Source organism: Oreochromis aureus, linkage group 15 (assembly GCF_013358895.1).
Source record: "Oreochromis aureus strain Israel breed Guangdong linkage group 15, ZZ_aureus, whole genome shotgun sequence".
Taxonomy (NCBI): domain Eukaryota; kingdom Metazoa; phylum Chordata; class Actinopteri; order Cichliformes; family Cichlidae; genus Oreochromis; species Oreochromis aureus.
This window is the reverse complement of record NC_052956.1, coordinates 38,850,597-38,878,214: the sequence shown is the minus strand read 5'-3', so window position 1 is coordinate 38,878,214 and position 27,618 is coordinate 38,850,597. Positions and strand designations below refer to the sequence as shown.

At 38.3% G+C, this 27,618-nt stretch overlaps 1 protein-coding gene and 1 long non-coding RNA gene across 3 annotated transcripts; one reads left to right on the top strand and one right to left on the bottom strand.

Moving 5' to 3' along the window:
• The first annotated feature begins 571 nt into the window (after positions 1-571).
• On the top strand, positions 572-21,355 carry slc1a8a (solute carrier family 1 member 8a). Its single transcript, XM_031756192.1, has 11 exons — positions 572-820; positions 7,601-7,680; positions 13,461-13,676; positions 16,191-16,233; positions 16,312-16,519; positions 17,281-17,380; positions 18,312-18,545; positions 18,727-18,921; positions 19,129-19,263; positions 19,360-19,462; positions 21,191-21,355. The coding sequence occupies exons 1-11, from the start codon at positions 572-574 to the stop codon at positions 21,353-21,355; spliced, it is 1,728 nt and encodes a 575-aa protein (XP_031612052.1).
• Positions 10,155-12,779, bottom strand: LOC120433069. Of its 2 annotated transcripts, none has more exons than XR_005608294.1 (6): positions 12,690-12,779; positions 11,943-12,008; positions 11,810-11,848; positions 11,427-11,582; positions 10,869-10,958; positions 10,155-10,553 (listed from the first exon to the last, which is right to left on the bottom strand). It is a non-coding gene; the product is annotated as an uncharacterized LOC120433069 (long non-coding RNA). The 2 variants fall into 2 exon arrangements; XR_005608293.1 differs by having other exon boundaries at positions 12,534-12,752.
• Positions 21,356-27,618: the final 6,263 nt, after the last annotated feature.

The following is a 27,618-nucleotide window of genomic DNA, read 5'->3' as shown; positions in this document are numbered from 1 at the left end:
CAACTAAAAAACTGCAAAAGCACAAAACTGATTGGCTGATTAGATGTTTGCTAATAAAGTGGCCTCCTGTCTTAAGACAAAATGAAGCCTCTGTGTTGGAAAGGTTTGGGTCTTAAAAAAAATGTGAATTTTAAACGTCCAACTAAATAAAGGGAGACTGAACTCTGGAGTAAATATAGTTGTCTTTGACCAACAGGTTCATTAACATTTCCTCCCCTCATGTCACGCTGACCCTGATTTGAGACTTCAAAGTGAAAGCTTAATGAGAGTCCAGCAGCTCTTCCTAAAGCTGAAGGTTCCTCTGACCCATGCTCACCCAGACTCTTTTGCCAAAAGGTGTAAAACCGAAACAACAACAACACGATTGAGTGTAGCAGCAGGACCAGATGCCAAAGGCCTGTGATATTTCCTCCACCTCTTTAAGCCTCTTAGTCCTGTAAGTCTGCCTGGCTGTCCGCAGAGCTGCCTTGGCTCTGATCAGTGATCATTTAATCCTTTAGTGGAAAAGGTTGGGTCTCACAGGTTTGTCTGCCTGCCAGCCACACGTATAAACGCTCAGATCTTAGCAGGTATGGAGGAACTTCTGTTACCGAACGTTGAGGAGGAGGCGCGCTCTGACAGCAGTTCGTACGCGCCTGGAAATGCAGGGAGGACGATGGGGGACCAAATTAAGACTTTCCTCCTGAAGACAGTAAAGGGGGACCTGAGGACCGTGAAGAATTTCTTTAAGAGGAATGGGCTGCTCACGCTGTCAGTCATCTCTGTGATCACCGGCTGCACGCTAGGCTTTATGTTGAGAGGAAGTCAGATGTCTTCACAGGTACAGTTCACCTTACAGCAAACAGAATGCCATTAAACTCTCAGCTTCATATTTACGTCACGTCATTATGTCGACTGGACTTCTTCTTACACACTTTCCTTCAAATATCCTGTTAAGTCACCTTCAGTGGTGATGTCAGCCTTCACCTGGCAGGAGCTCACCTTTAAGCTCCTGTATTGATACTGTCCAACACTTTTCCTGTTAATTACTTCTCTCAGCTTTCTGCTGATCCTTTAAACACTCTGTTAGGATGTAAAATTTCAGCTTCTATGTTTACATTTTCCTTTGTAGCTGATAGTAATATTTAAAATAACCTAAAGCTTTGTGTTGATATTTTTATTTCAAATGTCTTTACATTGCCTTTACGTGCCTCGATTTATTGTGATATATCTTGTTAAATTTAAATTTCAGCTTCTGTGTTTATTACTTTTGTTTGTTTGTTTGGTTTTGTTTAGTTTTATATTTGTTTTATATATTTTTTGTGGAAATAAGTAAAAAGTATACAAAACACACAGTAGCAGAGAGGGATGGAAGAGTTACCAAATTAACAAAAAACTGTAACACAAGAAAACAGGAAATAAAAAAGAAGGTAAATTAACAAACTGAAAAAAAACTGCAGAACTTTTGACATTTTAATACAAAGGTTAGAGCCTTCTCCTCCACTTCTCCTAAACTCCAGTGGAGGAGTTTAAGTATCTCGGGGTCTTGTTCACGAGTGACGGGAGCGGGAGCTCGGCAGGCGGATTGGTGCTGGGCTGCAGTGATGCGGACGCTGTACCGGTCCATCGTGGCAAGGAGAGAGCTGAGTGTAAAAGCGAAGTTCTCAAATTACCCATCAATCCACGTCTGTACCCTCACCCATGGTCACGAGCTGTTGGTAGTGAAGAACGAGATCGCAGATACAAACTACATTATTTTACTACAGAAATTAGGTCTTCCATTAAATGAAATCATATCTGTTTAATAGTCTCCAGTTTGCATGTAAATGAGAAAGCTCTGCACACAAAAGTTAGTTAAGGAGTCCCCCAGGGTTCTGTGCTGGAACCATTATTGTTTAAATGACACATACATTATACAAGCTTCCCTTACACAATATTATTAGAAAACACTGCATACGTTTTCATTGCTATGTCTAAAAACACAAAGGCCTGGATTACCTCTAATTTGCTGAATTCAGACAAAACTGGGGTTATTATATTTGGCCCTAAAATATTAGAAACATGGTGTACAACTAAATGTTTGCTCTGAATGACATTACCTAGGCCCCCAGTAACACTTTGAAGAATCTTGGAGTTGCTTATGGCCAGGACATGTCCTTTAACGCACATATTAAAGTAACATGTAGGGCTCTCTTCTATCATTTTTGCAATTTAGTTAGTGCATCACTCAACGACAAACATGTTGTCGTTGAGTGATGCTGAAAACTTAGTTTGCTCTAAAAGCTCCTGGAAAAGTCTTTCAGTTGATGTAGAATACTGCTGTGAGTACTGACAGGGAATTCTCCCATATTGGTTTCTCTTCCTTTGATCCATATTTCAGCCAAAATCGAATTTAAAATCTGAGTGTAAAGACTACGTTGGTAACTGACTGCTGGTGTAAACTGTCACTATATAAATAACAGTGAAATGAACTGAATCAGTTTCCTTGAATTCAGTTCAGTTTTAATTACATAGTGCCAAAAACAGTCACCTCAAGACCCTTTCGCACACCTTGAATGAGATCCAGAGTTCCTTTACGAAGCCTGGTGAACTTTACAGAAGACATCATTGTTGTGTCTTCTGTGGTGGTGTTGAGTTTAATTCTTCTGCAGCAGCAAATGGGAGACCCACTATTAGAGAGGGAAAGATGGATGTAGGAAAATAAATCCTGATTTTAAAAACATTACAGCATTTACATTTCAACAAGGTACCTCTTTATTTACAGAGTCTAAGTCCCTGGAGGGGCCTGAAAAGTGATAATGTGCAGCAACTATACTTCTCCAGCATAGCTAAGTTTGCTATATTCTACAAGAAGAACCAGAATTTTTTTTTTAAAGTGTGACAAACCTGATGAATAATTCACAGGGAATTTGACACAGTCATTACTGTAAACAAGAAAGAAAAAGACAGGCTTCAGGAAAACTGTGAAAGTCCTAGAATGGCCAGGCTAGATCCAGAATGAAACCCACCACAAGTCCAGGTCTGAACCCAACAGAGGGGGAGAAATAAAGGATGGTGAAAATTGTTTTTATATGTGATTGATTAGCAACATAGTAATATAGATTGTGCTTCTTATTTTCTAGTTTATATCAATTTTTTCTTGCTCATTGGATTGAAATCCTGAATCCAGTCCCACAACACAACACAAAGCTCAGCATCACAACAAAATTTAAAACATGGCCAAAGGGACTTCAAAGAAATCACTGCAGCGATTCTACTGTAGCAACATGAAGAGGTAGAAAGGCTTATCCTTGCTTCTGTTGCCTTACGTTTGGGCTCTACCTGCTGGCCTGGGGTCAACATGCACTCAGCACTTTAGTTTTGTGTAAATATGCTGTCTGTGCAGCTTGCAAGGAGCCCATGCTCTGTTATAAACGCAGTTGCGTCCGTCCTGGACGCAGTTTGCTTTTCACCATCACGCTTTTGGCCTTTTGTGCATTGAAAGTAAAAGTAGTGTCTATTGCTTCATTTCAAAAGTCAGCTGGCTGCTGGTAGCTCAGGTCCAAAAAGACAAAGACATGATTGATGTTTCTTTCTGATCAGATCTTTCTGATCTCCCCATCATGTGGATTTCTGAAGAACCTGTGTAACATAACAACATACTTGTAACTGTAATGTGATTATTACATTTCATACAGTAATGTGTTACATTACTGCATTACCCAAATTACTCAGCTGTGACATCACTCTGGGGTGTTGGCTAGCTTCATGATTGCACAGTATCTCTGCAGACGCTTGCAAAAGCCCAAATTTGACAGAATAATGCCGTTTTTCTGTCCTGGATGCAGTTTGCACACTTTTGTCCTTTTATGCTTTCTATATGCAGCAAGCAGATAAGCTTTATAACACAAGTGTCAATATAACTGTAACTGTAGTGTAATTATGGATAACAGTAACAAGTTACTTTATAACATATTAACCCAGCACAGGTATTGTGTTCCGGTCACCACTGTGAAGAACTATATGAACGTTTAAAAAATAAAATTAAACAAATGTCATTTCATAACAAGATGTGTTTTTACATTGTCCATTGAGTTCTTACTGTTAAAAGATGAATATACAAACCAAAGAGAGACAAAGGGGAAAACTAAAGTTTGCACCAGAAACTAATTATCCAGATATGTGTTTATAATTCTAAACAGCTGCAGAGCAAAGATGATCAAACTGTTTTGGTCATATTGAGGACAAATATCAAACAGAATATTTCATTTTGTATTTGCAGGAGTTTGAGCATGTTTGGTTGCAAAGCTGAATGTACTAAGCATATTAAATAGCTGTTTTTACATTTCAACCTGATACTCATAGGATTACATATAAATATAGCACCGTGCAGTTTCAGATATGCAGGATATGCAGGATATGCAGGATATGCAGTGCCACTTAATTTCAGTCCAACTGTTCTGTTAAGTTTCCATGTTGACGGGAACTTTTCCAAGAAATTTAGAGGCCTGTTAATTCTCTGGAGTACACACTGCAGTTGAAGAAAAACAGTGTCACAGAGCTTTAAGAGCAACCAGTCCAAATCCACCAACGTTAATCCGTCCATGTAAGAAGTGGCTCAATTTTATTTATATAGCACCAAATCACAACAATAGTCGCCTCAAGGAGCTTTATATTGCACAGCAGCTCGTACAATAATAATAACAATTTCAGAAGACAAAATGAGTTTTTTCATTTATCTACAGTTTTTACATTTCAACCTGATATCATAGGATAAATTCTTAAGCTATTGTTTAACAGTTACTAATTATACACTTCTAATATAATGTTAATAAATAAAACCAACTAGGTTAGAAATGTTCATCTAAAAAGATTACAGTTACAGATGAGAAATAAAACTATTTACATTTGTAAATGTAAATATTTGTTGCAAGCATGAGCAGAATGACACCTCTGTGCCTTGTTTCACAAATCAAACAAAGATTTTAAAGTTAACTGAGATTAACTTAATCTGAAAATGTTGATGTGATTTCAGTCTCCATCATTGTCAATCTGTGTGTCTGCAGATTCTGAAAACCCAACAAAACAACTCAGTTATGTGAAGTAAGACTGTGACCTATGAGCACATGCACTTCAGAGCATGTACTTGTTAAAAATAGTTCCGTTTGTGTGTGAACGGTCTTTCCGAGAAGAATTGATCCCTCTCAGCCAGACTACAGTCACCCCCGGCCGATTACAGCTGGACCACTCAGTGACTCTCCTGTTCTTTCTAAGTCAGCCAGTCAAGTTTATTTCTAGAACACATTAAACACAGCTTAAGGAGACCAACATGTCGGTGATATCATAGTGGGCATGGACAAGCTGTTCCTTAAACACTCACTAATTAATTTATTTTAATTTGCCTGCCTGTATCAGGTATATATGTTGGTTTAATTCAAATATGCAAACTTGTTTCCTCAAACATAAATAATAAATAAAATAATGTCAATCCTGCAAATTTATGAGAGAATAGGAAAGTGAAAGACTTCTTCTTCATTTTAAGTTAAATGCACTTTATATAAACTTGGTTTTATAAGCAGTTTTATGAAAAATAAACTCAGAAAAAAAACATTATGAATGAGCTGCTTTTTTAGAAAGCTGAGAGTAATCACAGTATTTAGATTATGTGTTATGACACAGAGATTTATTCTTGCATCCTTGTGGAATTAACGTTTTTTGTTTTTATTTACTTTTACATACCATTTAGTTTGGTCCTAAACTGAATTTAAAAAGTGAAAGAGAAGAGAACTACAGAAATGATGCAACTAAAGCACGACTGGTCTGTGTCATATCAGCAGACTTTAGAAACACATCCTGACTAACAGTGACTATTTTTAGCTACAGATAGAGATAATACGCAAAGTGGCCAACACTTTGTCAATCCAGCTCCATCATTCTGAAAGATAAATAAACTAAATAATCATAACTAAGTAATTAGGTAACCAAGTATCAATAAAAGGCAGCACTGTGATCATAAATATTGTTGAAATATGTTACTGTTTAAATTTGATTTGTCTATAACAGATGAGACAGGATTGAGGACCTGATGTGTTTGATTTCTGATAAATACTCAGTCTCAAATTTTCATCAGAACCTGTTCATAAGAGTTTACAGTCAAGTCAAGTCATCTTTATTTAAATAGCACATTTAAAGGACATCAAGTGTCTTCCAAAGTGCTGAACAGAGGGATGATATAATCAAGTAAAAAGAATTAAAATAGATCAGATGAAAGGATATAACATAACAGTATATAGCTCACTGGCCACTTAATTAGTTACACCTTGATAGTTCCTGTTAGGACCGCGTTTTTGCTTTCAGTGCTTCATGAATTCTTTGTGGCATAGATTCAACAAGGTGCTGGAAGGTCCTCAGAGATTTTGGTCCAGATGGACATTATTAGACATTATAGCATCACAAAGTTGCCCCAGATTTGTCAGCTCTACATCCATGATTGAAATCTCATGTTCCACCATATCCCGATGGTGCTCCACTGGACTGAGATCTGGTGACTGTGGAGGTCGGTCAGGCTGTGGCATGTAAATGATCCTCAGTTGGTACTAAAGCACCAAACGTTTGACAAGAATCTGCTCACGATTACACCTCCACATCCGGTATAAGCTGTTTGTAGGCAGGTTAGAACCATGCTTTCATGCTGTTTACACCAAACTCTAATTCTACCTTCCAAATGTTGCACCGGAAATGAAGACTCATCAGACCAGGCAACATTTTCTCCAATATTCTTTAGTGCCATTTTGGTGAGCCTGTGTGGTTTTGCATTCTTAGCTGCTGCTGTAGCTCATCTGCTTTAAGGCTTGATGTAATTCACATACTTTGGTTGTATTTAGTGGTTATTATATCTTATCATCTTCTGACCTCTGGCAGCAATGAGGCATTTTCAAACAGAGAACTGCTTCTCACTGAATATTTTCTCTATACCTGCCAATTGGTTGAGACTTTTATTAAGGAGCAGCCAAACCGGTGCACCAGACAAAGTGAATGTAAGATAAATGCTTGGATTGAAAATTTGGAAACTGAAATCTCCGTGGAGGATTGGAAACCAGGTTGTGCTGTAACTCTGTGAAAACACATTTCAGACTTGCATGCTAACATTATTTAATGGAAATATATGGAACTCCTGTCAAATTCAATTATCTAAAAACGTCATATCTTTTTAAGCATGGACCCAGAGTTTCTGTATGAACAAATGGCCTGTTGTAATTATCCGTTATGTGAACTGAGTTTATGAAGTTTTCAATGACTCCGCACGATGTGCGTCATGTCCAGTGTGTCACCCTCTGTGGGTGTATGACCAATCTGTGGCTCCGTCTCTCCATAAAATCTGTCCAAAGTTTTGTTCCAACTAAAAGTTTAAGGCCATGAAACAAAACTTTAGCTTTGTTAATCAATTTCTTTTACATTAACCTCTTGGTTAAAACTTTCAGAGAAATTCATGTGATTCAACTTATCAAATCTAAATGAATGAAATCTGTTTAAACTGTTACACAGAGCTGCATTTCAGACCTTAAATGAACATTTTAGGTCTGACAGATTACAAGTGAAAACCTTTGTTATTTTTAAAAAAGTGATTGTTTTGTCTCTACAGGCCAAGATCTACTTCTCTTTTCCTGGTGAGCTGCTGATGAGGATGCTGAAGATGCTCATCCTTCCTCTCATCACGTCCAGGTGGGTCAATGTACCAACACACTGTACGACAAAATCACTGCAATCAGAACCATGAGGCTTTACAACAGTCTGCATTCTGTAGGGTGCAGTTAGATTTCCTTAAAGTGGACTGTTTTGCTCAGCTTTGTATTCTTGTACTAGAGTAGCTTTGTATGATTCAAATAATCCATCCAGTCATGCACGTGGGCTTTGAACGCTGTCCTAGCTGTCCTAGGGTGAGAAATAGTCCCAATCAAATAATAATTTTTTATACTGGGCCTTAGCGCAGACCCTAAGTTCATCCTCTGTCTGAAACATTGGAAATAAGCTATTTTAGCTCCTCCCCCTTTAATATAACTTTCTTCTGATAAGATGCTCCTCTCAAACTTCTTCAACTCAAAGGCTGAAGACGCAGGTTAGTGGGGCTTCTGTGTTCACAACCATAGATGCACATTTAAGGATACGACCTTTAGAACAGTCTGAAGCCTGAGTTTGTGGCTTGCAGGGATTACTGATCTCATTATTTGAAACTCTGGCCACATGAACCCACGAGAAGAGAAAAGCCCCCTATAGAACTCTTAGAATTAGAAGGCTGTGATGTTAAATCTCTTGTTTTAACAAAAGCACCTTAAAGGATCATCCCACTTCATTTGAGCCTGCTGTATTTCCTGTGTGTTGTTTTTCTGCAGGTCAGCTTTGCACTCTCCAGAGAGTGTATCTATCTATGACTTTAAACATGAACTGTGCCAGTTGTGGTAAATTATTATTATTATTATTACAGTTATTTTAGTTAAACATGCAGTATTTTACCTGTTTGTTAGGAACAGTCCAGCTTGTGTGTAAATTGTTTTTCCAGGAACAACAGAGCCTTCTAACTGAGACTGAATCTATCAGCAGGAGTTTTGTTGCAAATCACAGTCGGTGTGTTACCACATATGTTTCCTCACCCACATGGTTAAAGAAAATCCATCAATTATGCGTATAAAAATATCAAACAAAGGCATATTAACAGCATATTTATTTGGAAACTTTTGCCTTGAGATACTGATTCTGACACTTATAAGATATATCCAGTCTAGTCCAATGACAGGACTCATGGACTTTATTCATATGAGTGATTTAAAGAATCTCCTCCACAAATTTTCAACTACACTCAAAAAAATGAAACGTTGACTTTAATTAAAATTATTTTGTCAACAGGTTCCACGAAATTGCATTGTGTTAGTTTAAAGCAAAAATCTTTAGTTCATCTAATTTTAAAAAACTACTTAAGATTAACAAGAGATATTTAAGACTACCTAAATCAAATTATGTTGTATGAACATAAATGATATATTTACAGGTTAGATAGTTTAGATTAGTTACTTCAACACATTTCTTATTTGTGGCAGTAAAATGTTAAATTTAAGTTAGATTAATTCAAATATTATATTTTCAGCCACCTTGTGCTTTACTAATTAGTTTTACATAAATCTATTTTGTCAACAGGTTCCACACAAATGAATTAAGTACATCCAACTTATTTTTTTAAATTTCTTTTATTGCCAACACATTCAGTGAGCATTTGTGTAAACCCAGTCCAAAATAAAACACAACAGCTCATTAGGGTTAGTAACTAACAGTATGTAGACAGATGCAACATCAAGACTTTAAATTAAATGTCTGTATCTGCCAGAAATAGAAGAAAAAAACATTGAAGACCACATAACATGTTGATAAGATGACACTTGAGTTACGCACATGTGATGCTAGTATAGTCTGTGGAGTGTTTTTTCTTTTAGTGTCTAAAATGGATAGCAAAGTTGCTATTTGCAATGATTGCTTAGGGTCAGTCCAGTAACACAACGCCAATGAAGTGCTTTCCTTTAACAATGCAAAGTGAAGTATCCACCTCAACAGCCACAATTAAAAAAAAATTAATGTTGTAATAATAATAAAAATAATAATAATAATAAATAATCCACTGATATTAGCAATCAAAGAAAATTATATCACCATCCCAAATAAAACTTTAATAAAACATGCCAGCATTATGGTCTAACAATAAAACAGCTTGTCAGCGTTCAGTTTTTTGCAACAGCACAACAGTAACCATTTAACACTTACCACCCTCAACGTTTATTTTACCAGTGTTTGGGCAAAAACCTTGGGTTGTAAACATTTTAACATGGAAACAATTGTTCGTCTTTAAAAGTCCGCAAAATATACATTCATCCTGCATTCCTAACTTACCCTTATTCTTAGTATGTATTGCAATTACCTTTACAATGTACACAATGTAAACATATTTCCACCTCATAACAATATACCTTGAACGCTAATATACACACCACCCTTCAACATTTCTGGTGCAGTATCATCTCTCAATTAAATCCTTTAAATCTCAATACTTTTGATTGTCTCTTACTAGCCCCCTCCCCCACAAGAGTAAAATCTCTCAAATTGTAGTAGTTTACAAACTTTTCAAAATTTCTCTTAAATGTAATTTTCCTTTATCTGTCATTTTCAACAAATTACCGTTTTATTCCCATTCAGCCTCTGAAAAACTTCTGTCCATCTGACAGAACATTCATCATCCAAATTAAGGATTGGCTTATTCGTTCAGTTTATTCTTGAGTATCTGTACCTTGGTCAAGAGTCTGCTGACATACAGATGAAGGAAGAGCTTCTGAAGTACTTCAAAGAAAGCTTTCAGTCTCGAGGTTAACTGAGATTCAGTGCATATATCCCACCCATTAAGAGTGCACATGCAGAGGCCATGTCTTCCAGGTCATGCAGAACACCCTAGATGGTTATACCCACATCGGCTGGAGGAGTGCTGACATCAGCTTTTTCAATAGTGAAGATAGCAAGGGCAATTTGTTCCAGCTCCCTCTGAAAAGCTGTAGCTGTAGCTTAGACACAAAAACAAAGAAAAATGGTGTCCAGTTAAATTAAAAACAATAAAAGAAAAAAAAAAAAAAAGAGCCAAAGCTACCCTTTAATGAAGTAAACACAATATCAGGAACATGCAGCCCAGTGCGCTACTATTTTAGACTACAGATTCAACAATAAATATAAATAGTTTGGGTATACAAGAAGATTCCCCAAAACATTTAAACAGGTTCCATGCAAATTACAACAACAACAACAACACTACAACATGCAACAACATTAGTTATTCAAAATTTGGTTTAATACAGATAAAAAACTAAACTAAAATTACCAACCAATTATTCTTTGAAGAGGATGCTTGGGTCTTCATTCAGGTAGAAAGGTAGTGCCCTGAGGACACACTCCCTCCCCTTTTCAATAGTTTCCTTCCGTAGAGAGTGGCAGAGATACAGGAAGAGAAAACAGAAATACTTTAGGATGACACAAACTCACATTATACGCAAAATGAATGACAAATCCACTGCACAGATAGACATGTACACAAGAAATCATCACATGGACATGAATAGTTAACCTGTTGGGCAGGGTCTTCACCACATTATATATGTCCATAATGGAGGTATAGACAAACTAATACATCATCTTTTTTGCATTCAAAAACTGATCTTTAACATAAAAACATTAACTTTTAACCCCCTCAATTTTTAACCCGAAATTGAGGGATCAGATTTTACTTATGTTTAGGTAATTTTCATTTTCCAAAGTTTTGAGTACCAATCTTTGTCTTGCTTAATATAAATGTAAGTACACTGTGCAGCTACCATACACTAGCTGTTTAAATTTGAAAGTGATCTTATTAGCCATAATATTTTGCTACCAACAGAATAACGCACCTGTGTGGCTGGGGCCAAAATTTGTCTAATTTTCTTCACTGCAGTGCCTCCTTTTTTCTTGAAGACTTTTATGAGCTGGTCAGTGTATTGGTCAAGTTGTGCAAAAAGCCTTGGAACAAGTGGAGCAGTAGTAATCCTCACAAATTCTGCTTCCACCTGAAAACATGTCAACAAACACAACATACGTTACTGTAAATATATATACACTATATGTACACATATACATACTTTATAACTAAAACTAATGTAGAAAGACCTCATTAAAGCTATAATTTTAACACAAACATTTACACAAAATGCTAATGGAGCCATCACAGCTTTTATTGTTATTTATCAAGTTCCAAAAAATATTGATCACAGCTGATTTGAAAAGAATTTCATACCTCAGGCCCTTGAACTGCAACCTTTACAATGGTTCAGATCTGGAGAAGAAATAACAGGGGCATGGGATGGGTCAGTAAAGAAAACTTAACTTATGAAACAGTTTTGTTTTTAAAAGTATAACAGTTCACATACCACATACAAGCTCAGCGGTACCACATACACCACATCAGTATAGGAGGGAGCAGGTAAAGGCAGGATCTGAGATTTATAAAGTAAAACAAGAAATTCATTACTTAATTTCAAGAAGCAAATTATTGATTGTATTACAACTAAATAAAATACTACTCAGAAGAAAAGCAAGAGATTGACACTGCCATGTGCTAACTTTCTATAGAAGCAATTATCACCAGGTCTGTCGACTTCCATTGTCTGCCCACTCACATGTCGTGAATAATTTTATTTAAAAAATTAAGTGTGTGATTTAACAAACTGTAATTTATAACTATGCTGATCTGTATCACTCCTAGGAAACATGCTGTATTTACAGACCATTTTTACATAATACAGATTACTGATAGAGCATAACAATGGTGTCACAGTGGCTTTCGCCCTCGACTTTTTGGATTTTAAATGTCACTTTATGCTATCCTTGCTATCCTATTCGATATTTATGACTCTCGGATTACAGTAAAGGAATCCCAAGAAAGCAAATGAAAAAATAACCCTATGAACCCCTGTAGCTAATCCCTTAATAAAACCAAAAACAATAAAAATGTTTCTTACACAGTCCACAAAATAAGCATGTCCAGGACCCAGTAAAACTAATGTAGAACAAGCGCACGCAAACGATATAACATGTCTTATAAGACAAACGCAAAATATAACCATGCTCGACATGTAGATACTACACAACATAGTCAAAGAAAAAAGTGGTCTTACCTCTCAAAGAAACAGCAGCTTGGCGCCAAAACAACGTTTTTAAGTTAAATTTGAAGTCTTGCGCATGAGCAGGCCCAAGCCGTGAAACCTTATTGTTCTTCGCGGTTTCATTACAACTATTTTTGCATTACTGCCACCTTGTGGATATACAAAGTATATTGATCCTAATTGACTTAAATGTTATGCCATCAAGTAACACATTAGTATTATGTACAGTGAATAATAGACACAATTACGTAGACTTGATTAGAAAAACATATGTTAACTTAACAAAAACATATATTTTAAGTAAAATGAAAATAAATAATTAATATACACTGAACAATCCACCTCATTCATTTTTTTGAGTGTAGAAGCGTAAATCCTCTAAAAGAAAAACAAATGGATAGCTCCACATATTTGGCTTGACACAGACTTTCATGGCCTTCCTCACAAAACCTCAGTGTGATTTGTGTCTCCTCCCAGCATCAAATCTACTTAAGAAGGCCACCCACAAAAACAACTGTGTCCATGGCTTTCTATCAGTAAAATTTCAGTCTTCTCTTAAGTAGTAAGTACAGAATAGTTTTCTAACACCAGAACGGGATTTTGCTGTTAGATATGTCCCCAAACTGGTTTTAAAACAAATAATCTGAAGAAGCAGCCGAAATCTATTATAGATTTTCTTATTCAGTACCTCTCAGTCAGCACTATGGTACAGTTGTATATCCTCTCTGTTGATGGATCCAGACTATTTTCTAAGTCACCCTCTGTCCTTGCCTTGCTGTGCAGTTTAATGTCGGGTCTATCATCGATGGAGTCAAAGGCATGTTGCCGAATGGGTGTCCTCACCGTCACATACTACCTCTGGACCACCTTCATCGCCGTAGTGGTCGGCATCTTGCTCGTGATCATCATCAAACCAGGTGTGGGGACAGAGATGGAGAGCAACCGGCTGGGTGGTGGGCCTGTCATGACCTCGGCTGATGCCCTCCTCGACCTCATCAGGTGTGACAGGTCAAAAGTCAGCTGGAGACTCTGGAATGGTCCCTGTTATGTGTGTGGTGACAATTGTTCTCTGTGTTTGAAAGAGCAAACTGTAAAAGAAACAGTGAAAGTAAATGCTAAAAAAAGATGACTGCAGATGATGGCAATGTCATGAAACCGCTGTGTAGCAAGCAGGAAGAGGACCCCAGTGTAGGACTCGTGAGACAGACTGAACCTAAAACACGGGTTTTATTAGCTGGCAACTGACTGGTTAATAAAAACACAATGACAGAGCAGGGAAGGAGCAAATTGACTGAGAAACTAGGACTAGTGGAAAAACATACAGACAGATGAGCACACAGCATAAAGGATAAAGGAGGACACAACAAAGAACAGAAGCAAACTGAGGGTTTAAATACACATGAGGAGATTAGGACAGAGTGGACACACCTGGGGAACACAGCTGAACAAAATCTAAATAACAAGCCAGAGGAAGCAAAAACTGAAACACATGAACGTACAAACGTAGTAAAAACGGGAAATCAGACTACGGGGGAGATAGGACACAGAGAGACGGGACAGACACAGGGACCAAACTGGGGAGACAGAAAAAGGATCAATAAATCAGGAATCAGGAAACTGACAGCACAAAAACCAAGGTCATCATAAGTCCAGGAATGTGAAAATAACACTATAACCAGAAGACTATAATATACAGAATACAGAACAAAAATACAAGATGATCAAAAATACAAAACCAGAATACCCCAAATACCCTCAAAACTCAAAACTCTTGGTCCAAGACTCAGGGACCATGAGAGATTCTATGAACGCTGTATTCAGTGCGCTAAATCTCATATTGTTTTGCTGTGTAGTTCGTAAAAAGTTTCACACTTAACTTGGTGAATGTGCAGAAACTGAATGTGCCAGGCTGTTTCTCTAAATAACAACAAAATTCCCATGAACCTCGGGTACTGCTGCTGTGGAGGAAAACACACATCACAAGGATAATTCTGGTTTATTTCACTTTGGTACATGTCCTGTGATGGTGCTTGTTGCATCTCTGTGGCCTCTGTGAGATTCGGGGAAATGAGGATTGGCACACAGCAGCATAGAAACGTGCACACAGCTTTACAGTTTGTTTTGAGTATTAGAGATCACCGTCCGGATGCACATCCACTCTGACCTATTCAGCTGAACTGAGGTCAACAAAACGTAGAAAAGACACCAACACACACTCTCTCTTCTTCTCTCACGCACACATAAATCCAATTAGAGTCCAGGGCTGATCAGTATATTTTTGGTAATCCTGCAGGGATAAGTGATAGATTAACCGAGTCAGTGGCGGTGCATGATCTCTGCTGTGGCACGTTGGCAGACCAAGCTCTCGTGCCATGTTTGAAAGTCACTCCCATGTTGGAAGGATTAGTTGGATTGTTTACCTCCTGAGGTGATGAACCCCTCCCAGCAAAGGGTGCAGACAGTCATCCTATAGAGGATAAACATGGAAACACTCATATGTTGTAAACATTCATGAGTCATCTGATGATAACAGTTGTCAGCCTACATGTGCTGCCTTTTCTCTCATTAGTATGGCTGAAATATTGAGTTGGATACATTTTGTTGTATGTTTTCACCATATTTATGAACTATTTAATAACAGCATAATTTAGCCAGTATAAAACATCGACATCTACAGCTTTTCTGTATTTCTAAGTATCTGCTCAGGTATATCAGAGTTTTCCCCCCCAAAAAATCAGCCTTCCCAGTTGTGATTGCATTGTAGATGTTCCTGTGAATGCTGTTTCCTGGAGTTACATCTATCCATCCATCCAGTCATTTGCTGTAACTTTTCCAGGTCCCCACTTTCCTCTCCTCATCCCCTAATTCATCGCAAAGGCATTTCCAGGCACTTACTAATGTACAACCACTTATCCAAATCAGCCACCAGCAAGGTTATTCTAACTCACAGATAGCTGCAAACTTCTCAAAGGATGATGGCGTCTGACCTCAGTAATTCCAAACTGAAGAAGTACTTCAAACCAGATTTGAAGTATTGTAAGCATGGTGATGAAAGATTGCTTGTTTTATTTCAACCAAGATTCTATCTGAAATCTAAAATACATAATGATCCTGAGCACTCCATGGAATAGCTTATAGGGAGAAAATGGAGGATTATTCATAGCTGATTTAAATCCCTGGAGTTATGTCTTGGGGTGCAAAAAGTCCCAGGTCTGAATCCTGGATGAGCCCCCAATATGTAGAAGAGCCACCCAAGTGGTGCTGCTAAATAAAGTTTATTCCAAAACAAAAAAATAATAAGACCAGAAACGGACAACATGGAGGAATCCTAGGCTCCTCCTATGCAGAAGAGGCAGCGGGTGGGAGGAGTTTGGTTGGGAATTCATCAAATGCTGATGTTCACATGTTGTTGAGGTCGTCCCTCAGTACCTGTATAAAACACCACATGAAACAAAACCACCACATAACACAGTTTTGTTTTTTAAAGCTAAGTATGTCATTTGTTTTTCACAGAAACATGGTTCCTTCCAATCTAATTGAGGCCACGTTTCAACAGGTAAGACAACAGAATTGTGTCATTTCTTTAATGCTACAAGCTCAAATCCTGTAACTAAATATGATTTTCTTTCTTTAGTACAAAACAGACCTGATTCCCATCCTCAAAGTCCCAACCAAAACAATTCAGCCCAACTTTGTCTATGTGATCCCTGATGACAATGACCCCAAAGGGCGCATGGTGTACCTCGAGCTGACTCCTCCTCCAGATGTCATATACAAGACAAGTCCAGGCAGCAGCCAGCAGATGAATGTCCTTGGCATCGTTATCTTCTCTGCAACTATGGGTGAGTGGGATCGGGGTTGCAAACATCGTAAATTTTGAAACCTCATCATTAGCGTTTTCACTGCCAACATGTTGGTTTTTGTAACCAGAAATGACCTGATCAGAAATGACCTGATCAGAAATGACCTGATCAGAAATGACCTGTTCATTTCTGACTCTGTTTTTTTCTTTTTCTTTTTGGACACCACTAGAATATTGTTTGCATGATTGACAGTTAAAAATAATCTTTATTCATACTTCTATAGTGTAGCCCCTAAGTTCATCCACCTTGTGAAACAAGCTTTTCCTGCTGTGAGGCCAACATCTCTTTAACTCTTTTCTGCTTGAAAGCCTACTAAGAGTAACCCTTGAATCTTTTTTCTAAACTGAGCAGTTTGTGTCATATCTCAGACACAGAAGCCTGTGTCTGAGATATGACAGAAACTGCTATTTTGTTATATAACAAAAAAATGTTATAAGATATTATCTTTATATGACAATATATGGGTCCCAGAACTGAAAAAAACTGTCTGAAACTGAATAATCAGTGCACAGTGAAGTCTATTCTTTTGGCTTGGAGGGATTACTTCTTTTATAATATGTGCATGCGTACGCGCAAGTGTGACAGACAATAAGGAAAACATAATAGTTCCACTTTCAGGTTGTGTGATGAACCAGTCAAGACCAATTTTACTTAATTTATGGGCAAAATCTGTGATAACATTTACAGAGCTGAAGCTTGCATAGACATGCAAGCATAATCAATGTTTATGTGTGCTGCAGGTTTGTTGCTGGGCAGGATGGGAGAGCGAGGAGTCCCACTGATCAATGTCTGTCAGTGCATCAACGAGTGCGTCATGAAGATCATCAACGCTGCTGTTTGGTGAGATGAAAACTCAGAGTACAGTCATACAGTTAGGAATCTGTTAACCCCCACAATAACTTCAAATTGACAATCAAAGACAAACTGATGTGCACACTCTCAGTTTTAATTTGAGGGGTTGAACAATGCCATGCAGAGCCTATGTTACAATTGCAACTTTCTACACCTGTGTTTGAATTAAAAGTGCATGGTTGGCTTTGTAAATGAGCCATGAAAGCTTGTAGTGGTTGATTCATTTGACTTTACTGTTATTCACATTACTGAAAATGAATGTCACTATCCCAACAAAAATTAAACTAAACCACAAAAACAAATCCCACTGGATGAAAAGTAGTCACAACAACACATCATTGTATATATTTTTTTATTATATTCTTAACTAGCTGTGTTTTTGTGTTTATATGTGTCAACTGTCAAGACAAATACCGCGAGGAGATTTAAAACTGTAGCAAGGCTTTAAAACCTTAACGCTCAACACAAACAGATGCAGCTCTACGGGTTTTATTCTGTATGCATGTATACACCTAAGTCTGAATCAACCCTCAAAGAATGCTATTGTTGGTGAGATCACACGTGGAGCTAAACCAGAACCATTCTCACCCAACATAACAGGACGTCTGTGGAATGATCAAAAAATGGAAGAAGAACAGTCACGAGGTTCCTGAGAAGATGATCTTAAATGGGAGAGGCTGTTTGTTTTTCTACATTTTTCATATGAAAAATATTTTGTGAGTTATTTTAATATAGTAACTCTTTCTTGCAAAACCCCGATCAAATTTTCTAAAATAATGCTCCGTGGACTTCAAGAAATCTATGTTCATAATTCTAAATAAACTAATGAATGTTTATTACTAAAACGTTACCTTAAGCTTCAGAGACAAACTTCACGTTTAGCACCTATAGGATTCATAATGGTGTTCTGTTCTTCCAGGTATTTTCCATTTGGGATTATCTTTTTGGTGGCGGGGAAGATCCTGGACATGCAGGATCCGAGCACACTGGGGAAGAAGTTGGGCTGGTACGCCGTTACTGTGCTCACCGGGCTCTTTGTTCATGGACTTGTCCTCCTTCCTCTCTTCTACTTCCTTCTCACCAGGAAGAACCCCTTCAGCTATATCCGTGGCCTCCTGCAGGCCATGGTCATCGCCCTGGCAACCTCCTCCAGGTCAGCCCTACTTTAACCTGCTTCCCACGCTTCAGTTAGTTAGTCCTGGAAAGGTTCATAGCAAATATGCTAAACCCTAACTGAGCAAAACAGATTCTCTACTTCATGAGAATCCTAGAGTGAAGCTACGAAACAGAATATGCGCCTATTAATGTTTTATTTGAATGCCACCTGTCCACAGCTCTGCCACACTGCCTATCACCATGAAGTGTTTGTTGGAAAACTGTCATGTGGACCGGCAAATCGCTCGTTTTGTTCTCCCAGTGGGTGCCACTATCAACATGGATGGCACAGCTCTCTATGAGGCAGTGGCAGCCATCTTTATTGCTCAGGTTAATGACTACGAGCTGGACTTTGGCCAATTGGTCACCATCAGGTAAAATGAGACAAACAGATACTTTCACTTTATCTGTATAGAACCAGTTTGTGTGCATGGGGAGACACAGATTATACTCTCCTGTATAGCCAATGGAGCCTTTTAAAACTTTATGAAAATACATAATAAACATTCAAGGAGCCTGCTGTCTGCTCATTTTCTTTCAGTTTTGATCTCTAACTCTCCTCATGTCTCCCCGTCTTCCAGTATCACAGCTACAGCCGCCAGCATTGGAGCAGCTGGGATTCCTCAGGCTGGTCTGGTTACCATGGTAATCGTACTCACATCAGTAGGCCTGCCACCAGATGACATCACACTAATCGTAGCCATTGATTGGATCCTGTAAGTGCTGATTATGGAAAATCACAGGTTTCAAAGGATGGAATCAGGCCTTGGTAAGGTGGTCTTGTGGCATTTTCTATGTCCTTTTCTCTGCAGTGACAGGTTTCGTACTATGATCAACGTTCTTGGTGACGCCCTTGCAGCGGGAATCATTGCGCACCTCTGTCGGAAAGACTTTCCCCTGAGCACAGCAGGAAAGGTAAAAATGATCGACTACACCTGGTAGTTTCCATTTGCCAGCATAAAAGGATTTGCTTGACCGCACTCTTTGAATTGACCGATGCTATGAACAATGGCAAAGTAATCTCTCTTCTTGGAATTGGAATTTGGAAACATTATTTAAATTGGTTAGGTTCCTGGCACCAGTCAGGGCTTTGGAAAGCAGTTTTGATGTCTCTTTGGAATTATCTCATTGTAATGTGAAGATGTATGAACCCTGCTTCCAGGTCCAAACTACTCTGTGTTTGTAAGGCTGTTGTGTTTTCAGTATGTTTTAATGCTTTTTATCTTGTTCTGTTTGGACACATTCAATTCATTTGCAATATACCAGTACCACTAGCAGCAAAACAACAGCAGAGAACGATGCTACCACCACCTCACCTTTTACTCCTCAAAACATACCTCTTGTCATTTTGGCCAAATAGGTCAAACTTTGTATCATCTTACCATTAAACTTTTCTCTAGAAAGTCTCCATGTGGACAAATTTAAGTTGAGGTCCAAGTTCCAAGAGAACCAAGAGAACTTCCCACCAAGTGCAACTCTGGAGTTCTCTTTCTTAGATCTTTACTTTTTTCTTTGGACTTTCCCAATCTTCTCAGGATTGGTCAGTCCAGTGAGTGATGTCAAGCAAAACTACAAATCATGTTTATCATGTGAGAAGTTTATAGGCCTTGGCCTTGTCAAGTCAAAAGACACTGTAGAACATGCTGCACCTCTTATTAAAGTATTTAAGTGATTATATGTACATGTCAGGCGGGGCCTGTTTGTTCTTGTACTGGCCCAATGTTAGAGATAATCCAAGACTGAAAGATGGATGCTGTACAAGCATCCCGTTCTGGAAAAAGAACAGTTCAAAGAATTAACTGAGAGCCCAAAATGACCATGAAATTTGTTCCTGTGATTAGAGGATATAAACCTTTGACCACAACTGTATATCAGTATGATCCTGTTTTTTAAAAAGATTTTTTTTAATGCTGTGTAATAGGTTAATATAACAGAACGTAGTGATGTGCAAACTGTTTAGAGTCTGTTTTGAATAGAAAATACTTAAAAACTCTCAACAACAAATTTACTCAACTCATCAGCAAATTTGAAAACATTTGTGTCATCATTGTATTTATGGGACTTTTACCTTTATTAAAGGGTTTTGGCCATGTTCCATTTATATGACTGTCTTTATATGACCAACTTTACTGGAGACAGACCACATATCTCTGTATGTACCTGATGACTATAAAGCTGAGACTGTGACCTGTTACTTCATTCATGTCTCTGAACGTAATCAGATTACAGCAGTAGGTGTGTTCAGATTGGACCAACAACTACACAGGATTAAAGCTCCTACTGTCATCCTGAGCCTCAGACTAGCTCCACCCATATCTACTGAACTCAGTGCTCCATGTTGCCAGGAAGAACAGTCTGTTAATAGATCGCCACAGTCGTGATAGCCCATCCAGAACCTGTTTCTGTCACAGTCAATTTACGAGCCCTGATCAACATTTCTTGACACAATTTCTTGAGTTGTTTTGGGCATGTTGCTTTAAACACCTCTTTGTGAGAAGGCAGATGTTCTTTTCTGTGTTCTGAATGAAGTTGGAGTTGGTTAATCTAGATTAGCAATGCAACTGGTTTTTAGCTAGCTTGCTGATTAAGCACGCTGATCTTGCTGCAGTAAGAGGCTAACATGTTTTTGCACTTCGTCTGCAGCCTGTGCCGTCCTACGGGACACAGACTCCGCACAAAAACTCCAACACGGTCAATGTGCCAATGACGGAGATGCACACACACAAAGACTGCACGTTTGATTTGACGGGTGATTCGGTGAGCCAGATGAACGCACACACAGTCTACTACAACATCTGCCAGGTGTGAATGGAGAGAGTGGAGCAACTCACCTTACAAAGGTCCACCTGGGTCCATGAGACCTCATAGTGCCATCTGAACAGGATTGTTAAGAAGAGATTAATTCTATACAGGAACCTCCTTCTTGGTGTCAGCTTGATTAAGCTAAATTGAGGTGGAGGTGGCCAAAACTGGACTGAAGCTTATTTCGGAGCTTCTCTTGCTCATCAAGGACAAGAAATGTGGGAGGTAATACATTTCAGCAGCCTCTATTGTTCTCATTTTCAGCACTCCAGCAACCCCTCAGCTTATCTGTTGTCTCAAAAAAGCTTTTGTCTCTTTAAGGCCTGGGCATGAGCCCAAGTTCATCTGATTACGCGTCTTCTGGAAGCCTGCAGAGGGGCAGCACCCAGTGCTCGTGAACTTGCAGCACAGAGCAGTCTGAAGCTGGCACTTTTTGTTCACTGGGATTACTTTTACATTTAAGACATCAGAGATTGCAGCAGTGAATACAGGACAGAAAACAAGAAAAAGCAGATAGGGTCCTTTTAAAAGAAGCCCTCCAGCTACATGGATTGCAGGCTTTATTGCATTGGCTTATTTTGGTCCACTGTGGCTGAAATAAACGGGTTTGTGTTGCTGTGCGAATCATAGCCACCATGTGGTTAGAATGACTGGGTATCACATGTCATGAATTAACGCCACCTAAATGTCAAACTATTGTTTTTATTATTATTGTATGTAACTGCAGGTAAAATGAGTTTTCCTTTCAGGATAAGTTCATTTTATTCCGGGTTCACATAAGAAATCCAGTTCCTGATGTTGCCACTGGCAAGACACCGAACTGTAATCTGATTGGCTGATGCTCAGTGCGCACACAGGTTAAGGGTTAAAGTGTAATGAACGAATCCAAGTGCTCTTCATCTTGTAGAGTCAACCTTCTTCTGATTCCTTTGTATACAGTAGCATGCTGGCATGCGTTCTCACTGACTTCATGCAAAGTCGAGGTGCATTATTTTCTTTTAGTTTTTTTTTCACTTGAATATTGCAAGGTAAACAAAGTGCTGTAGGGATTTGTGGAATTTTGTCGATGACAGTTGCAGCTAATGTGAACAGATTTTAATTCAGTCCTGGGTCTACTAAACATTCAGAATTGGTTACTTTCAGGGGCCTCTGGAGCCACAAAACCAACTTTCTGTTAAGCCCCGGAGATTTGAAGAGCACCACATAAATAAGTGCTCTCAATTTACTAATTCACTTTTAAGGATTACTGAAAGGAGCTCTGCATAATTTATAGAAAAATCAGCATTATGGGGCTCAAGTTTGTGCATAGCTGATGCTCACACTCCATCCTCAGTGACAAAACGTAGTTGACAAAGCTTTTCTGAACCGCTAAGATGCACTGTATGTGCTATATGTCTTCTATGTAATACAACAACTCATGTCATCTGAGTTGACGTGATGAAGCTACCAATACTGGCTAAGTGCTGAATGACGTCATTGACATCTCTTGTAGCTCAAGAGATGTCCACAAAATTTGATCTGATACAACCAACAGTTGCAAGGGAAAAATTTGGATATCAGCTACAAATTGAAAGGTTGGTGGTTGGATCTCCATCTGCGCCAGTCTATATGTCAAATATCCTTGGGCAAGTTGCTCTCTGATGCATCCATCTGAGTATGAATGCGTGTGAATGTTAGATAGAAAGCACTTACATAGAAAAAGCATAGAAAAAAGTGCTTGTGTGAATCAGTGTGAATGGATAAAATAGGTCACACAGAGGGTGCTGTACCAAAAGCCTCCTTGTGATGGCTTTGGTTGCTAGCAGACTACCCATAGTTTGTTACCCATAGTTTGCATGTAAGACATGAGATTATATGCAAACACTCAAAAGCTGCTCCCCAGAGGCTAGTCAAACTGTAAAAACTGCAACACAAGCCAGAAATGGAGAATAACTGCCTTTAACGTAAAAGTTACGCCTCAGCACTACAATCAATACGTTTCAGCACACCCAACTCTATAAAATACATATATCTATATTAAATTAAAAGCACAACAATAAGTAATTGGTATGTAGAAATTGGTATTCTGAGAGCACAACATTTTCAGTTGCATGTTGTGTTTGTTGTTGTGTTTATCTTCACAATAATATTTCCAGATCCAAATGTCAAAAATTCATTAATCTGAACAATATGGATCCCTGGAAATTTTGACACAATAATAGTGTTATTAATGTTTTCTAATTATGTACTATTACTTATTTCTTTAACCTTTCCATTACTTCTTAGTTGTGTATATTACCTTGAGTTTGGGAGTCTGTACTGAAAATAAGAATAGAACGAAAGATTTGTATGTTGCATGAATTGATGTTCAGTGGTTGGGATACAGCTCTTTAAACTACTTGAAGTGCCCCTGAATGTCTCTGTTTTAAAGTAGCTTCTTTTTTTTGGTTGAGTTAAACGTGAAAATGTAGACCTGCCTTAATCTACAGTTGTGGTAAGAAGTTACATACAATACATCGTGGGGATAAATCCAGCACCAGTAACTTAAAGAACTAAGTTACTACATGTATATACAGTATTGATTCTATATATAAACGTCTAGAGCCAATTCTTATTTTTTTAAGTAATTAAAGGCATATAATGTTCAATCACTCCACCCTGGGAAAAGAACAGCTCAAAAAACCATTGAAAGCTCGGTGTTACCATGGCATTAATGCCCATGATGAGTGAATGTAAACTTCAGACCACAACTGTAAATACTGTTAACCTCAATGTTCTTCTGCCAACACACACCATCAGCCCAACAAACGTTAGCATTTCCAACTTTTACTGAAGTTTTACTGAAATTTTGTCTTCATCAAAATGCATCTTGTGTATACAGTATGACACTTGTGTTTGTTTGTTTTTTATATGGTGTGTTATTTGTCATTTATGTTTGTTTGTTTTTTTAAATAAATACATGTTAATATATACATAAATTCTTTTTCATGAAGATATTTCTGCACATATGCCAAAGTGAGTCAGAAATATCCTGCAATGAATGGAAAGCCAGAACTTCCAAACTTGCAGAACTTGACCTCCATCTATCTTTTTTGACGTGTTCGGGGTCAGGTTACAGGGGCAGCAACCTAGCAAAGGTTGCAATTGAGTACAGCCTCAGTGTGCATGGGGTCGTTTTGGCTATGGAGCTGAAAGTCCAGTGATCTCATTTTTATGTAACACAAACAACACAGCAAATGAAAACATTGAGGAGGTGCTATACCTGCTGCTAAACTAATGGTAAACATGTGCACTTCATCATGTTGCTTTGTGTGAAGACATTTCTCTCGTGTGCGTTCAAAAAGGGCAGTTTTGATTTTTGTGAAGGAGTTGCTCCTTCGTGCCACTGACTGACCTATCGTCAGCACGCAGTCTGTTGATGTCACGTTTTCAGTGGCGTGCATCACTTGAAACCCCAGAGCAGTAGGCACTAAAAAAGTACCAGGTACCAGGTGCTACCAAATAATGGAAAGCCCTAAAAACCGAACTGAGTCAAGCCGGGCCAGTAGGTACTAGTGGAACAGGGCTATAGAAAGGCTGGCCACCCTTTGAAGAAAGCTCATCTCCACCTTTTAGTATCAACAATGTCCTTCCAGTCACTACCCACAACTTGTGACCGTAGGTTTTGATTTGATATACCTTTATTAGTCCCACAAGGGGAAATTTCATAGGTGAGCGTAGGGACATAATTGCCTTTTACCTTTTATTTTGTTCATAAAAATTATAAACTTGGTGATGAAGGGCAGCTATGGCAGAGTCCAGTACCCAATACTTATTGTTCAACTCATTGTTGACAATGCGGCCCAAGCTCTTGCAATGGTTGTACTCTGACTAAATGACTTGTGGGAAAAAGTCAGACAACCCATACAGCCAAAGCACCTCACAGAGGAGGGATGCAAATGATCACCTTCTCTTCACAAAGTTCACAAAACCCATGGGAAAACCCAGATGCACCCTCAAATATCTTTGAAAGGACAGAGACCTGATCCAGCATTCTGTAACCAGGATGAAAACCACTATGTTTCTCCTGAATCTGAGGTGAGACTAACGGATGAAGTCAGCAGGACCCCACTCACACTATACACTGTGTGAGTAGAGGACTGCCTTCTCTTACTAAGTTGCCCGACAGCATGCCAGAATCTCTTTGTGGCAGATTGAAAAATGCAGCCATGGAAAACTTGCCAAATATTTATCTGCCAATGTCAAACGGCTTACTCAAACCCAACGGCTGACTTACAATTACAAATGATGATTCAAGAATGGGATGCCATCTATATGACCAAGCTGGTGACCAGCATGAGGAGATGCCAGGCTGTTTTGCCTGTGTATGGTTCTTCCACGTGCTACTGAGACTATTGTTTATTAAATAAATGAATTGTTAAATTGCTTGTTTCTGCAGATTTCAATAATCTAATCCAATAAAGTCACAAACAACTCCACAGCAGAATAATCTGTTTGGCAATGGAAGTTTTTCATGGGTGCAACCCACTCAACCCTGCTGCTCAACCCACCAGTGGATTTTTCTTACAAATGTAGCACAATTTAAGGGGAAATAAACAGGATTTCCAATGATCTAAGCCAGGGGTCGGCAACCCTAGGCGTTGGCACGCGTGCCTAGGGTTGCCGACCCCTGATCTAAGCATTGTTACAATAAATAAACAATTTACCAAGTGCGATTTTTCCTTTGTTTTTGTGCTGAAGTTAGCAGTGCAAATAGTTGCCATCATAAGATGGATACACTGCGGTCATAAAGACATGCCATGAGTGACAACAAAACCAAGGTAGGCTGTGGCGTTTAAACAATAATGCATTAGTTTGCTGCCACATGATTGCAGAATATATAACAGTTTACCTAACAGTATACCTAATAAAGTGGCCAGCCGGTGTACAATGAATTAAGGTTTTAGTAGAACACTGATAGTAATTGCAGGGTTTTTTTTAGTGTTTAGCTTGGAGAGTAAAGGGACATCATTGCTGCAGCTCGCTACTGCAGTTATTTTTACCTGCACAAAGCACTGCAGTCATTAATCCAATAAAGCAAGCGTGAGGGCCACGGGACTGAATCCCTCCAACAACACGCAACTGCAGGTGCCTTAGCTAATAATCCACCACAGATTAAAGGTACTATGCAGACTTAATTAGTTTGGGAAGAACAACAGTGATTAGGCAGGCTTACCAGGGGGCCTCTTAGCTTTGCAAGTTTCACTTAGCATGCAAATCTTTCAGAGCAGATGGGCACGTCGTAAAATGACCTGATGTTCAGAGGTTTTAGCTTAGCAATAATTAAATGAAATTAAATGACTAAGATGCCAAGCCTTGTTGCAACTCTGTAACTCAAGATGAGACTTCTAGCAAGATAACGAGATTGGTCACTGGTATGATTGCTGTCCAAGTTTTGAATTTACAATGCAGCCTGCAGGGGGCACTAGAGGAACAGAGACTGAAATGCACAAAGGACTGAATCCAGTCAAATCAGATCGTTGTTTGGTTGGAAACACCAGTGTGGAATAGAGTCAGTGCAGGTTTAACAAAGTATGAAACAGGAATGAACATTTATAAAAGAGTATGTTCTAATAATAGAATCAGTTTGGCTTCTTACAAAATCTTAATCGTCCTGAAACAAACATTATTGCGTCTGGACTTGCTGAAGCATTAAAAAGTGTACTGCTGGATGAAACTGAAAAGCATAGATAGATAGAATAGAATTAATTTAATTAATTAATAGAATTAATTAATTAAATAAATATTCCAATAATTAATTACATGCCCATTCATTTGATTTAAAATATTTAAAAAACACTTTGTATTTAACTTTTGACACAGTTAATTATTTATTAAATTATGGGGGTGTTTTTTAATTCATTTTGCCACTTCTGACCCTCCATATTCAACAAAAGTACACAAATAATTAGTTTTGCATGTAACCCTGTGAATAATGCACATATTTTACTTTTATTCGTATTGCTTGTAACAGTTGAAATCATTTTATATGTGGTAACTTTTTTAATGAAATAAAACATAAAAATATTGAAAGTAGACAGAAATAATCAAAGTACGAGGCTCTGATGTGAGAATGTATTCACACCAGGTTTATTATGCTTATTCAGGATTTTACCAATACACATTTTTCATTAAAAAAATGGGGATAGTGTCCTGCCTTTCACACGTCTTCCTTCTCTGTTTTACTGTTTTACTGTTTTTGTCTTTGTCATCACATCTACCTGTTTCCAGGAGAGTATTTTGTGTTCAGT